We start from the raw sequence: 14,009 nt of genomic DNA on the forward strand, positions 1-14,009 counted from the left end.
CCTGTGGGGAAGTTCTCAAACCTGTTTCCCAACTTAGTTTATTTTGGCACCTTCTGGAGGAATGAAAAAAAGTGCACGGCAAAATCTTGGTAAGTTTTTATTTTTCTAAAACATAAAACATGTTTGAAATTTATTTATCTAGGGCATGCTATGCCTGAAATTTTTAATAGATGCGCAGATTTGTCTGTACTCAGAGTAAATTTTGAGGTGAAAATACAGCCATTTTAGCCATAGGGTCCACATGAACCTTAATTTCATGGAAGTAATAATTGTGTAAACACACTGAAAAAAATACACAATAAACATACATGTTTATCGGCAATTTGAACATACAGTTTACTGACTACTATATTTTTTCTAAATAATGAATATGACTTGATACTTGAAAATATTAGGCAATGGCATCATGTCGCAGTACAGCAACGTTATATTAAAGTCCAAACGCATCATTTTCTCAATGAAATGCACGCGACTACATTCATACAACCGAACGACTATCCCAACGTTTTGTACGGATTACAATAGTTTTACTAACGTTTTCATTTTACTTCAAATTTCCAACCCAAAAAACATACAGTGAAGACAAATTGCCGATAAAAAGAATCGTAGCGGACAGGCTAGAAATACTAGAAAATTAATATAAGGTGTACCAAGCTTACTTTTGCTACAATAGATCTCTGACATTAGAATATGATTTTGAGCTGACTTTTGATTCAATTTAATTGATTAAAAAAATTATGTGGCTAATATACTGCAAAGTAACAATGATCGTGAGTTTAAAGTCGTGGTTATATACTAGTCAACAAAAGAAACGATACACAACTTTGAATTCCAATTTATCATGAAATATAATAAATAGGAAAAACTCGGAACAACATAAGGATAGTTTTCTTGTCTTGAATATTCTATTATTTTTATAATTTTTTTTATGTTCGACGATTTTAGTTTGAATATTTGCCAAGTCCCTATGAAGCAATGGGGAATGAGTACTGCAGAGATCACATGAACGACGACGGTTCTCAGTACTATAGAAGTTCTTGTTACAAGGAATGTTCATCAACTTTTTTTTTAGACAGATGTAATTGTCTCCCTTACACACATAACAGTAAGTATTAAAAAAGAATAAGTGAACAAGAAATATTTGGACATGAACAAGATGAGACGCAACATTTAAAACAACATAAGTCTTTTCAACTGTTGCTTCAGGGTTCACCTTATAGTTAATGGTACCGTTCAATAAGTCGAATAAAATTATATAATTAGTAAAATTACAAAACTACTGAACTCCGAGGAAAATTAAAAAAGGAAAGTCCTTATCAAATGGCAAAATCGAAAGCTCCAACACACTAAAACGAATGGATAACAACTGTTATATTCCTTGGTACAGGCATTTACTTATGTAGAAAATTGTGAATTGAACCTTGTTTTATAGCTAGCTAAACCTCTCACTTGTAGACGATGTAAGACGGTTACCCGACCGATAGTACCTTATACATAGAGTAGACAAAAAGAATCTTTTGAGATGACTGATACAAACGGTTGTACAAAGCATGAACTAAACAATAACTATTATTAATATTGTATGAATATATAATATATTTAATGAAAAGAGAAACATACGTGTGAGAATGTTGCTCCATTCATATTTTTTTAACAACTAAACACAATTTCAGACTCTTCATAAAAAGACCTTAAATACATTGGTCACTTTTTAAATTCTAAACCAAGTTTGAATTACTGAAATAAAGCTCACACTTAAATGGAAATGTGCCTTATTAGTATGCCATACAATTTGAGTTCGAATTGTAAACTTCAAACAATTAGTCTAATTGAATTGTATCTTCGGCTTTCAAATGTTTCAATTTGATCGTCTATACGAAAAATGAAACGAAGGACAGCGCTTCCGGACGCTAAAACATATAAAATATTATTTTTTTTTCAAACCATCCTGGAAACGTCAAAACTAATAAGATACTGAATACAATCGATTAACAAAATCAGATCCTTTTTTGAAAATAGAAAAAAATATTGGTCTACTATCCATTCGCTCCAAGTACAAATATATTTAAAATGAATGAATGTTTTTGTCTGGTTCATTTCATCACAACTTTCAACAAGTCTTGTAAAAGAATTATTAGTGGAATATATACTTCTCCGGTGATTAAATATTTATGGAAAGACACCTTAAATATATTTTTTACAATGCTAGTATACCTTTTTTCGAGGATTCCTTTGACAAACTGGATCATAGACGCCCCGCTTTACCGATGGTTCACTGCCGGAATGGTTGACATTCAGGGGTCACAATATTATACTCTAGTTACTCTTTGGGTAATGAATGTTTTATTTGCAAAGATTAAAACGAATGCTCTTACTAATGGTACGAATTTCTTACACTTCCGGAGCATATGAGTACATTTTGTATTTCGGTAAAGTGGGACGTCTAGGATCCTGTTTGTCAAAGGAATCCTCGAAAAAAAGGTATACTAGCATTGCACAACATATGTTTAAGGTGTCTTTCCATAAAAATGTGATCATCAGAGAAGCATATTTGTATTTGATGAACAGTTGTCTCATAGGCAATCATACCAATCTTATTATTCTTATATGCATTTAAAAGCTTTACGCTGACTATTCTTTTTCGTAAATATTTGCATCATATTGACCGTCATAATATTGAAATTTTGATTACACATTTATCAATTTTAGTATTTTTACTCATTTAGTAAAAAGTAATTTGAATTATAATTTGTAATGTTATACTTGTCAAATCATTGTACTTGGAACAGAAAAAAAATATTGATATATGCACTATGTTGTAGGTACATATTACTGCTCGAAGTTTCAAGTGGCTAACTGTATTTTGAAAGCAATAGGTAAAGTGTGCCTTTGAAATACGTTTTCTTTCTTTCTATTATCCTACTTCTATGTACACCACATATTTTTTTTAACGAAAGAGTACATGATATTTAAGACACCATGGGGAAACAGTTATGCCATTTAAGACACACCTTATGGGGAATTAAGCTATAAATAATATTGTACAAGCTTTCTTTTATGATTAAGAATATAGCATCCCTTCATTATACAATAATAATGGCAAAATTACATCGCAGACACATCTTTTGACTTCATAAGAATCGACGGCTGTGCTCTAATTTATATGTTTAGTTAAATGCCAAATAAAATATTGAGTTGAAAAGCAGTAAGAAATAAAAACTCCGAAAAGGATGACAAAATATGCTCAACGTAATCTATGTCTTGAAGAATATATCCCTTAGTGTTTAGATATAATGCCACCATTGATTTCCCCCTATTAGTCTTTGTTAAACTTGCACAAAGTGTGCAGAGCTTATCTTTGTTTCAAATAAAGAAATACTTGATAATAGTAAAGTTTTATCCTGTCCACTTCTAAATACAAAATTTCATATTATGTTTCATTAAAGAAAATAACCATCCATGAAAGTTAACAAAATGAGGTATGAAAGGTACCAAAGGGACAAACAAACACATAGATAGAAAATAAAACTAACAATGACATGTCTACAAAAGAAAAGAAAAACCAAACAGACAAATAATAGTAAACAAGACACAACTTAGAAAACTTAAGACTAAGCAACACGAAACCAACCAAAATCTTGGGCTGATCTCAAGTACGCAGGAAGTGTAAGCAGATCCTGTTCCCCATGTGGCACCCGTCAAATTGCTCATGTTATAACAAACCCGGTAAATATTCTAATTCGGTAGATCACGTTCGTGAAAAGCGAACGGTATTGTAGTTACGACAGAAGAAACTTATCCGATATCATCTGTGAAACAGGTATTCCATAACGGTCACCAATTGAATAACTTAGATTAATAGCTTCCTTGTGAGCAGCAACCCTGTATCCAATAATCATGATATGAAAATAAAAGCCAGGGAATATCGTATGAATTGGGAGGTATACACATTTTGTATGCAGGCGCTTCTAGAATGTTGCTACAAAGAAATGGAGAGTTCACAATTCGGAAGCTGAAATCATCTCTCAAGTTTTATTTTCAAACGACCCTCATTGTCAATTTCTAGATGTAAATCTTGATATATGACAGACTTAACTGTATCTGTTGTATCCTTTATATCTCGTTATCAAACACATTTTCAACCTTCCTGTGTACCAGCTTAGTAACCATGTAACCTCAAGTTTCGAAAATATTCTATAGCAACACAAAATAAAAAAAATTAACGTTGCTTTGAAACACCCAAGTTATATGTCAATGACACAAATAGTCGCATTTGTATAACAAGATTGTTTTAATGCCGTTTCAATAATAATAGATTTTTCTTGAATTGTAAAATAGTAATAAAAAAGGGAGGCGGTATGATAATGACGATCTTGTGTGTTATATATTGAACTGTATATTGGACAATTATTTATTTTAAATTTCAATTATATGAAGGAGACTACTACAACCAAACAAAGCTGGTGGATAAGTGTGATTGTCCATTGCCGTGTTCATCCACACATTATGACGTGTCATTGACGTCATCACTATTTCCATCTGATTTCTACAGTAAGAAGATATTTGATCTCAATAGAGACAAGCATTTGGACTATTACAGGTAACACAATTTCTTAGAATTTTGTTTTGGGTTGTGTTAAAAATAGGCGTATTAATGCGATCATAAAGCAGTCGGTGGAGGTGAATTCAAAGGTCTGTATTAACGCTAAATTCTCAAAAATACCGAATAACGAAAACAATTCTAAAGGGAAATTTCTAAGCAAATGGCAAAATCCAAAGCTCAAACACATCAAACGAATGGACAACAAATGTCATATTTCTGACTTGGTACAGGCATTTTCTTATGTAGAAAAAGTTGAATTAAACCTTGTTAAATAGCTAGCTGATGCTCTCACTTGTGTGACAGTTGCACAAAATTACATCATATTGACAACTATGTGTGAACAAATCAAACAGACATAGGCTACGTGATGGAACCGTACTTTGACTTATAATGGTTTACTTTCATAAAATTGATTCTTGAATGGATAAGTGTCTCGTTGGCACTCATACTACATCATCCTATATCTATGTAATAGGTAACAATGTCAAAAATAGTGGAACAGCAGTCAACATTGCGGTTTAATCTTAATCACTATGAAAGAAACCAACAAATATGTAGCAAAGTAGCCCAAAAAAACATTAGACATAGCACATAAGCAAAATTGAAAAACAAGAATTCAAAAATGTGAATTGAAGTAATTTTGTGATGTACTACCGGGTAAATGCTAGACGAAAATTTATATGTATCATAATATTGAAAAATAAAAGCAGTCGGGGTCCTACTGATTCTTCAAATGATCATATAATGCAATTTATCACTGTCAAGTTGCTTGTCACATCTGGCTGCTCCATCGGCGTTACTTAGTATTATTACTTGATTTATTTCACTGGACTGGGCGGAGTTTAACCCGCTCACTCATTATAGACAGGTGTTTTGGGATCAACTCATCAATGAAGTGTCCAGTTATGAGCATTGATTCGGTTAAAATCTATGTAAACATTAAATGTGTATTCGCAAACTAAATAATGAGACACAGTCATTGACTCTCTTTTAAAGCCGAGTTTAAAACATTTGTGGATATGAAAGAAAACATTCCCGATAGCAGTTGCAAAATCTGCATATTTCGCTATTCGGTATTGCTTTAATGTTTTGGTGTCACTGGTAGGTGATTATAGATCAGTAATAATTAAAACGGCAGTCATCCGTTTTACAAACATTTTCAAATAGACTGTCCGTATGCAAATTGAAAAATAAGCTCCGCCCGACCAGTTGAAAACACATTGGTAATAACTACGTTAAGTTTAAACATTTATTATCAAAATAACAACAATATAATCACAGACAATTTTGTTTTACTTTGTTCTTGTGCTATATGCGCTGTTCTTTTCATTTATGTACGTATCAAATCGAAAGGGCACATACCTAATAAAATTGTAAAGATTGATTTTATTGTTAATATATTAAAATTTCCCGAAAATACCAAGTTTGATTATATACAAACTAGGTTGGATCATCAGGTATAAGGGTATCTTCCCTTTAAGGAGAGAATAGAAGCGATTCAAAATTTATTGTTGTTTATTATTGGTGTTCACCCTTTATCAATATAAAAAGGCCTTGTCCATTGATCTTACAAAGTTTAACAAAACTTAAGTTTTAATGATGATTTCCAAATAGAATTTTTCTCTATTCGTACAGACTCCTCACTTTAATTTACATAAATGGGTTGCTCCCGCATCACGCTGGTGGCCCAAATAAAGCTAAAATGATTCTGTATTGATATCTAATTGAGTTTGTACTTATAAGTATTAGTGGAATTCAAGAATATAATTGTTGCTCATAAGTTTAGTTTTATCTGTATAAACTTAGTTTGATTTAAAGCTTTTGAGGACTGATTGACCACTAGAAGTTATATGATATTTATTATATCTCAGTTATTTTTTATATAAAATAAGTACACAATTTTTTCACCATTTTGTAAATTACAAGCTTTGAACTATTGGACCGGTAAAAAAATTCCAACTTTTGTACCTGGGTGAAACTATTTGACCGCAAGCTTTATTATATTTCGCGGAATTTTAATAAATGTAGCTACGCAATTTGAGGATTTTGAAAATAACGCAGGAGTAATGACGTCTGGTTTTACCAATTGTATATGGTATAGACTTGACGTCAGTGCAAGACTTGAACATATCTATGAAGAAAACGTTTCTTCTTTTTAATATTACTATAGGTGATTTATCACCGCCATTTATTGTCTGTTGTCTTTTTCGATATAATAAAACATTTACTGACTGGATATTCGTGGAATTGTTAGTTTCATGTGCCTTGAAACAATAAACTTACTATTCCACTCATACCCAGTATAAGTATACATTACTAGTAAGGTTAAAAAGTCAAGCAGTACTGTATAAATTATTACTTTGTTTTATGTATTGTAACAAATGATAAATGTATTACAGACAATAGAACATGATCGAATAGCTTCAGATACATGGTTTGCGTTTTACCCATAACATCTCATTTGTAAACATGATTAAAATATTTTTCTACCATTACAAATGTTCGTTATACCAATATATCGAATAAATCAAATGATTGAAATTCTCAGAAAAAGCTTATAATACGTATATACTACACACTTGTTGCATGTTCAGTCAACAGTGAACATTTCATTGTCTTCAGTTGACGTCAGTGCAAGACGTAGCCTAATCATTTGAACATATCTGTGAAGTAAACGTTTCTTCTTTTTGATATTACGATAGGTGATTTATCACCGCCATTTATTGTCTGTTGTCTTTTTTAAATATAGCAAAACACTTAATGACTGGGTATTCGTGGAATAGTAAGTTTATTGTTCCTCGGAACAATAAACTTACTATTCCACTCATACCCAGTCAATAAGTATACATAACTATTAAGGTTAGAAAGTCAGGCAGTAATGTATGAAATAGTTTTATGTATTGTAACAAATGATATATGTATTACAGACAAAACTACATCGCCCTCCATATTTATTTGAACCAGCTTTCTACAACAGTTTCACAACAGGTTCCAAAATATTCTTCTGCTGGAGATATATTTGGTATGTATATTATCATTGAGGAATGATAATTAGACTTTGAACTTATATTGATACAAAAAAAATCACAAAAATACTGTACTCCGAGGAAAATTCAAAACGGAAAGTCCCTAATCAAAGAATAAAACGATAAAACACATTGATTTTACCATGGGATTGGCCTTTTATAACAATCCCGAAAATATCAACATTAAATGCAACATTTATTTAGTGCTTGAACGTTTTTTAATTACACCTATAAGGTCTTTCTTGTTCACAAATACCAAACATCTTCCTTTGATTGCTGTTAATGTTTTATATTTGAAATTGGGCTAGAACACAATGGTAACGCCAGTATTTACATCAAGTATTTCTGTAAATAAACTTATTTATTTGAAAGATCATCTACGAAAGATAATTGAGCTGGTCTGTAAATTAAAAGTTCCCTGGGATATGATGCATGACTGACTTAAAAAATGGTTATTCAGTGATATGACAATATCAATATGATTGAAACTAAAATGAAAGTATTTTGCAAGGTGCTTTTTCCTTTTGCCTTTTAGAAGTTTTAGAATGAATTCGGCTTCATACAATTATAAAAAAACAAGTAACCCATTGGAATATCGACTGTCTGTTGAAATATCATTCCTCCAAACTCAATAAATATATTGTCGATTAAAAAGTCAATCATTTTGATCATATCACCATCACTGTGGATCTTCACAAAATAAGGAATATTGTAACACAAAACAAGAAAAATTTATATCCACGATACGCATTTTTAGAGAAAAAGCTTTTATCAATGTGATGATGGAGTCGATCTTTAATTGAGAATGGGGTATAGAAGTGTAAAGCGTAGAAAAATCTTATGTTACAATGTTGCTGCAAAATTGCACAGATTGAAATGTAAGAATAGCAGTAGATCTTAAGAAGTTTGGAGATTCCACATCGATCTTACATGTATTGACACAACCAGTTGAATATACCTCATCACAATATTTTTGAAGGTAATTTCATACTGTAGAAATAGTAATAGTCCACACTTTCGAAAGAAGTTTAGTCGAACATCTTGATGATTCAGCTATGCATTGTTCTTTATACTGAGTGTATGAAATATTTTTCTACCAGAGGAAATGTTTGTTATACCAATATATCGAATAAATAATTGAAATCCTCATAAAATGTTTATAATACGTATATACTACACGCTATTTGCATGTTTAGTCAGCAGTAAACATTTAATTGTCTATCATTATGATAGCTCAAATCGCTCATATTTTGTACGTTTTTAGCTATTTGTGTTTCTAATTTAATAGCTGATAATTTGCAAGGAAGGATTTATACTATCCGAGTTGCAGTCAGACTTTTCAGTTCTTCGTTCCGTTTGCTCTAATTAACTCAACGTACACAGCTTATTACTTTTCTAATCATTATTGTCGTGATTAACTTACAAGAAATACAACTTTCATGCTATTGCAAAATTAGGTTATACATTGAGATTGTGATCTCGATTCAGGCTAAAAAAATGCAATATTGGGATGTGTTATTAAACAAAATGTTTTTTTTTTTAATTTGCATTAGCTAACCTTGGTGGTCAAATGGGATTGTTTCTTGGTGCAAGTATTGTAACCCTCATAGAACTATGCGAGTTCCTGATATATGCTTTCTGGACTTTCCTGAGCAACCTAAGAAACAGAGGAACCAGAGTGCAAAAAGTAGCTTTTAAATAAAGATGGTTCTAGATGAACATCCGAAACTTTCCTATGGAGTCTCCTGTATGACACTTGACAAATAAGTGTCGAAGGCATTCAACATTTAACAGATATTCAACTAATGCGGAAACGTCAATGATCGTTCTTTTCTTAATTTGTTTGGTACATATTGCAGAAAAGACACTGTGTGTTAGAGTTTAGAACACTGAAACATCATTTTTACCCCGAATAAACGACCACTTCTGCAAAAGATGTGATTTTGTTTGTACAACAATACTTCAATTTTTATACAGGGAAGCTCATTAAGACACGGATATCTGTAGTTTATATAGGTATTGCTCAGGTTACGTCATGAATGAACAATTAATGTTAAAATTGTCAGATATCACAATAAACTAGCATGGTATACTAGAGTTGTATGCAGGATTGAATTACTTAATATTTGCTGCCATGTTGTACTGACCACATCTCTATACGTTTAATTAAAATATGTCGCCCTAGTCCGATCATCAAACCTTCTTAGGAAGGGGTATGGCTGTCATAAACATAAAAAAAAAAGTAAATTATAATTTGAAGACATATCTCCTGACAGGGCTATCTGTAAGAAAGATGAGTATTAATTACCATTTTGTTCTTTACTTACGAATTACACGCAAAACATTAAGATCGCTTAAAAAAAAGTAATAGATATTCAAGTTTAAGTATGAAGTGCATTGTATTATTATAGATTAACGTCAGCTTTTTTCGGATACTTTTATTATGGTTTCAATTTCATTATTATCAGTTATAGTATACAATAACATTAACGGTACCAATTTTCCTGCAACAGATGCGCATTTCGACAATACATGCCTCTTCAGTGATGCTCGTGGCCAAAATATTTGAAATCCAAAGCTTATATAAAAGATGAAGAGCTATAATCCAAAAGGTCCAAAAAGTATAGCCAAATAAGAACTTTGCATAAGGGAGACACATACCTTAATTTATAATTAATTCTAACATTTTGTAACAGCAAATTTCAATAACATATATTTCCATAGTATTTTCATGCCAGTACCGAAGTACTGGGCTGGTGATACCCTTCGGGACTACTAACAGAATGCGACACAACTTGAAGCACTCTCAATTCTTTGTGTCACAAATAAGGAATTGCGAAGGGAAACTGTAACATAGCATATTTAAATTGACAAGTTACTCATCAGACAAAGGGGATTATATTCGGATCTTTATGATTTGGCGGCGGATAAGCTCAACCGTAATTTGCCTGAATATGTGGACTCTTTCTAAATATGTAAAGAGCAACGAAAGATACCAGAGTGACAGTCAAACTCATAGAATGAAAATTAACTGACAACGCCATGGCTAAAAATGAATAAGTTATTACTATATAGAACTTCCTCATCCCCTTAATAACACAGCAAGTATAACCCATAATATGACGATTTACATTTACCATAGTCCGAGGGTTACACCTTCAATGCGGAATTTATATACTTGTGTGATGGTTGTTTTGTTGTACTTTTATGACTTAAATTCTCCATTATAAATTCTTCAGAATTAAAACATTTATAATCTTTTTAAAAACGTAAATAAGTCAAAATATAGGCTTTGTTTGCTTGCCGTAAATTAACTCATCATAGATATCAGGTTCGGAATTTTGTATATGCGTCTTGTGTACGTTTCGTCTACAAAAGATGCATCAGTGATTCTCGAAAAAAAGAAATAAAAAGGCCAAATTAGGTACGAAGTTGAAGACCATTGAGGACCAAAACTTCATAAAAGTTTAGCAAAATACAGCTTATGTAATCTATTCATGTGGTAAAAAATCTTATTAATTATTTGAAAAAATTTCAATAAAACTGTCGACACATAAGTGCTGGTTACTGTGCTCTTAGTACTCTAGGGAAATATAAACTCGACCCAGTGGTTGTAAATAATCTCATCATAGATTTCAATATTTGAATTTTGTAATTAAAAAGTAAAATCACGGAAATGCTGAATTATAAGGGGAAAATTCAAAACGGAAGGTCCCTAATCAAATGGCAAAATCAAAAGCTAAAACACATAAAACAACTGGATAACTTTCATATTCCTGTCTTGGAACAAGCATTTTCTTATGTAGAATATGTTAGATTAAACTTGGTTTATATGAAATATTCATCACATTCACCGAGATAAACAAAAGGCTACATAGAATATCTTTACAATCAATTGCAACCATATGGTGTCGCAGTTCCAAATTCTCGAAACCAGTAGTCCTCGTTTTGTCTACGAAGTGGTGTTGCAAGCTAAAAATTGTTTATTCAGTGGTATTCCGCAGATAAGTGCTATTGGTTTTAGTATGATCTTCATTTTTTGTCATGTTTTATAAATTTATCATGCCTGGTGATGAAGGGACCACTGCCATATACAGTAAAATGTGTCCGAAGATCATGTTGAAATTAAGTAAAGTTCAACGTGACTTTTATCTTCTTGAAACCATTATCAATACCATGCTTGTTGACATTGTTTAGATTACGTCAGAAAATCGATAATTTAGAAAGACATATACTCTCCAATCGTTGAACTAATTGTATCTTCAATGTCTTTGCGATCAAAACCATAGTTATGCAGCATGCTCAGATATTGTCAAAACTCGAATTCCATAAGACGTTCACATTTTGCGCTTTTCAATTATTACATCTAACCTTGACATCAATATCATGCTAAACTGGAGACTCCTCGGTGTCATGAGCACAAACTACGACAAGCCGTTTCTTTAAAGTGAAATAGTTGACCAAACTTTGTTTCCTGGCATCTACTTTTAGCTGCTTCGTCGTAATATTCTACTTATATTAGCGGAACTTTTTCTTCTTTTTTGCCTTAATGATTCTCAACAACACATTGTTATACATTTATGCTTCTACTTGACAATTTTTGCAATTATTCGTTTGATATCAATTCAAACTATACAATATCATTTTGGTGTTTAAGTTTAGACCGATTTAAGATCGATTGATTGTTATTTTCCTGCCATCAACGGAGTATTAAAAAGTAAAATAAAAAAAATACTGAACTTAGAGGAAACATCTACTGAACAACAGGCTCCTGGCAGGTGCATACAAGTGCAGAGGGTATAAACGTTTGATTAAATGTAGCAGATACGGGTATTTAGTATGACAAATGTCATTGAATATATTTTAATTGTTTAGAGTATGATGTTTTGATTGTTATTTCCTGCCATCAACGGAGTATTAAAAAGTAAAATCACAAAAATACTGAACTTAGAGGGAAAATTTACTGAACAACAGGCTCCTGGCAGGTGCATACAAATGCAGAGGGTAAAAAAGTCTGATTAAATGTAGCAGATACGTGTATTTAGTATGACAAATGTCATTGAATATATTTTAACTGTTTAGAGTATAATGTTTTGATTGTTATTTCCTGCCATCAACGGAGTATTAAAAAGTAAAATCACAAAAATACTGAACTTAGAGGGAAAATCTACTGAACAACAGGCTCCTGGCAGGTGCATACAAATGCAGAGGATATAAACGTTTGATTAAATGTAGCAGATACGTGTATTAAGTATGACAGAGGTCATTGAATATATTTTAACTGTTTAGAGTATGATGTATTGATTGTTATTCCCTGCCATCAACGGAGTATTAAAAAGGAAAATCACAAAAATACTGAACTTACAGGAAAATTTATTCGGAAAGTCCATAATCACATGGCAAAATCAGATAACTAAACGCATCAAAAACGAATGGACAAGAACTGTTATATTCCTGACTTGGTACAGGCATTTTCAAATGTAGAAAATGGTGGATTAATAGTTGGTTCAATGTTTTGTAATGTTAAGAGAGCTTGCCTTCTGGCTTCACGAGCTTTAGATAAACGTTCCGATTCCGTGCGACGTGGCTTCTAAATAACAGATATCGCTAGCTAAACAAACCCTCCACTTTAAACACAGGTTTCACTAATGAAACAGGAATAGCCCATGATTGAGCATATTTATATATACTAGTTTATCTTGGGTTCAGACAGTAAGAGAAAGGATTTTGTTATTTAGCAAAATAAGTAATTTTAAGTTGCAACTTTGATATTTTTAAATATGATACTACATCCATTAATTTATGATTGCAAATATGGCAACTAACGACAGTAACAACTACTTATGCCTTTAGACTTATACCTCGAATTTGACATACACAGTCATCTCAGTACCAGAATCTATGACAAACGAGACGATTTTAATTTTGAAATTATCAATTTCCCCCACCTTAGTAGTAATATACCAACTTCACCTGCATATGGAATATACATTTCCCAACTTATCAGGTATTCAAGAGCTTGCAGCTCCTATTCAGACTTTGTAAAACGTCACCAGTGTCTGAGCAGAAAGTTGATGAACAAACGTCACCAGTGTCTGAGCAGAAAGTTGATGAACCAGGGGTATGTCAAAGAACGTCTCGTCCTTTTTCTAAAAAAGTTCATCGGAAGATTCCCAGAACTTGTTGATAAATATTCCGTATCAACTTCACAAATAATACAAGATGGTCTTGAAGTATAGATTTTGCGTACTGACGTTGGTTATCATCTTAATAACGTGTTATAGTATTCTTTTAGTTGTCTTTATTAATATTACTTGTACTGTTAAGTCGGTTTTTTTTTAGATATTCTTTTGATGTGACTCTGTGGTTATGTAAAACAT

General features: G+C 32.0%; 1 protein-coding gene across 1 annotated transcript; it reads left to right on the plus strand.

Moving 5' to 3' along the window:
- The first annotated feature begins 952 nt into the window (after window positions 1-952).
- Window positions 953-9,809, plus strand: LOC143049252 (bile acid-sensitive ion channel-like). Its single transcript, XM_076222952.1, has 5 exons — window positions 953-1,105; window positions 2,823-2,876; window positions 4,438-4,600; window positions 7,531-7,625; window positions 9,183-9,809. Exons 1-5 carry the CDS (start codon window positions 976-978, stop codon window positions 9,329-9,331), a joined length of 591 nt encoding a protein of 196 aa, XP_076079067.1. The 5' UTR covers window positions 953-975; the 3' UTR covers window positions 9,332-9,809.
- The last annotated feature ends 4,200 nt before the right edge of the window (window positions 9,810-14,009 follow it).

The sequence above is a fragment of the Mytilus galloprovincialis genome, chromosome 10 (assembly GCF_965363235.1).
Source record: "Mytilus galloprovincialis chromosome 10, xbMytGall1.hap1.1, whole genome shotgun sequence".
In the NCBI taxonomy this organism is placed as follows: domain Eukaryota; kingdom Metazoa; phylum Mollusca; class Bivalvia; order Mytilida; family Mytilidae; genus Mytilus; species Mytilus galloprovincialis.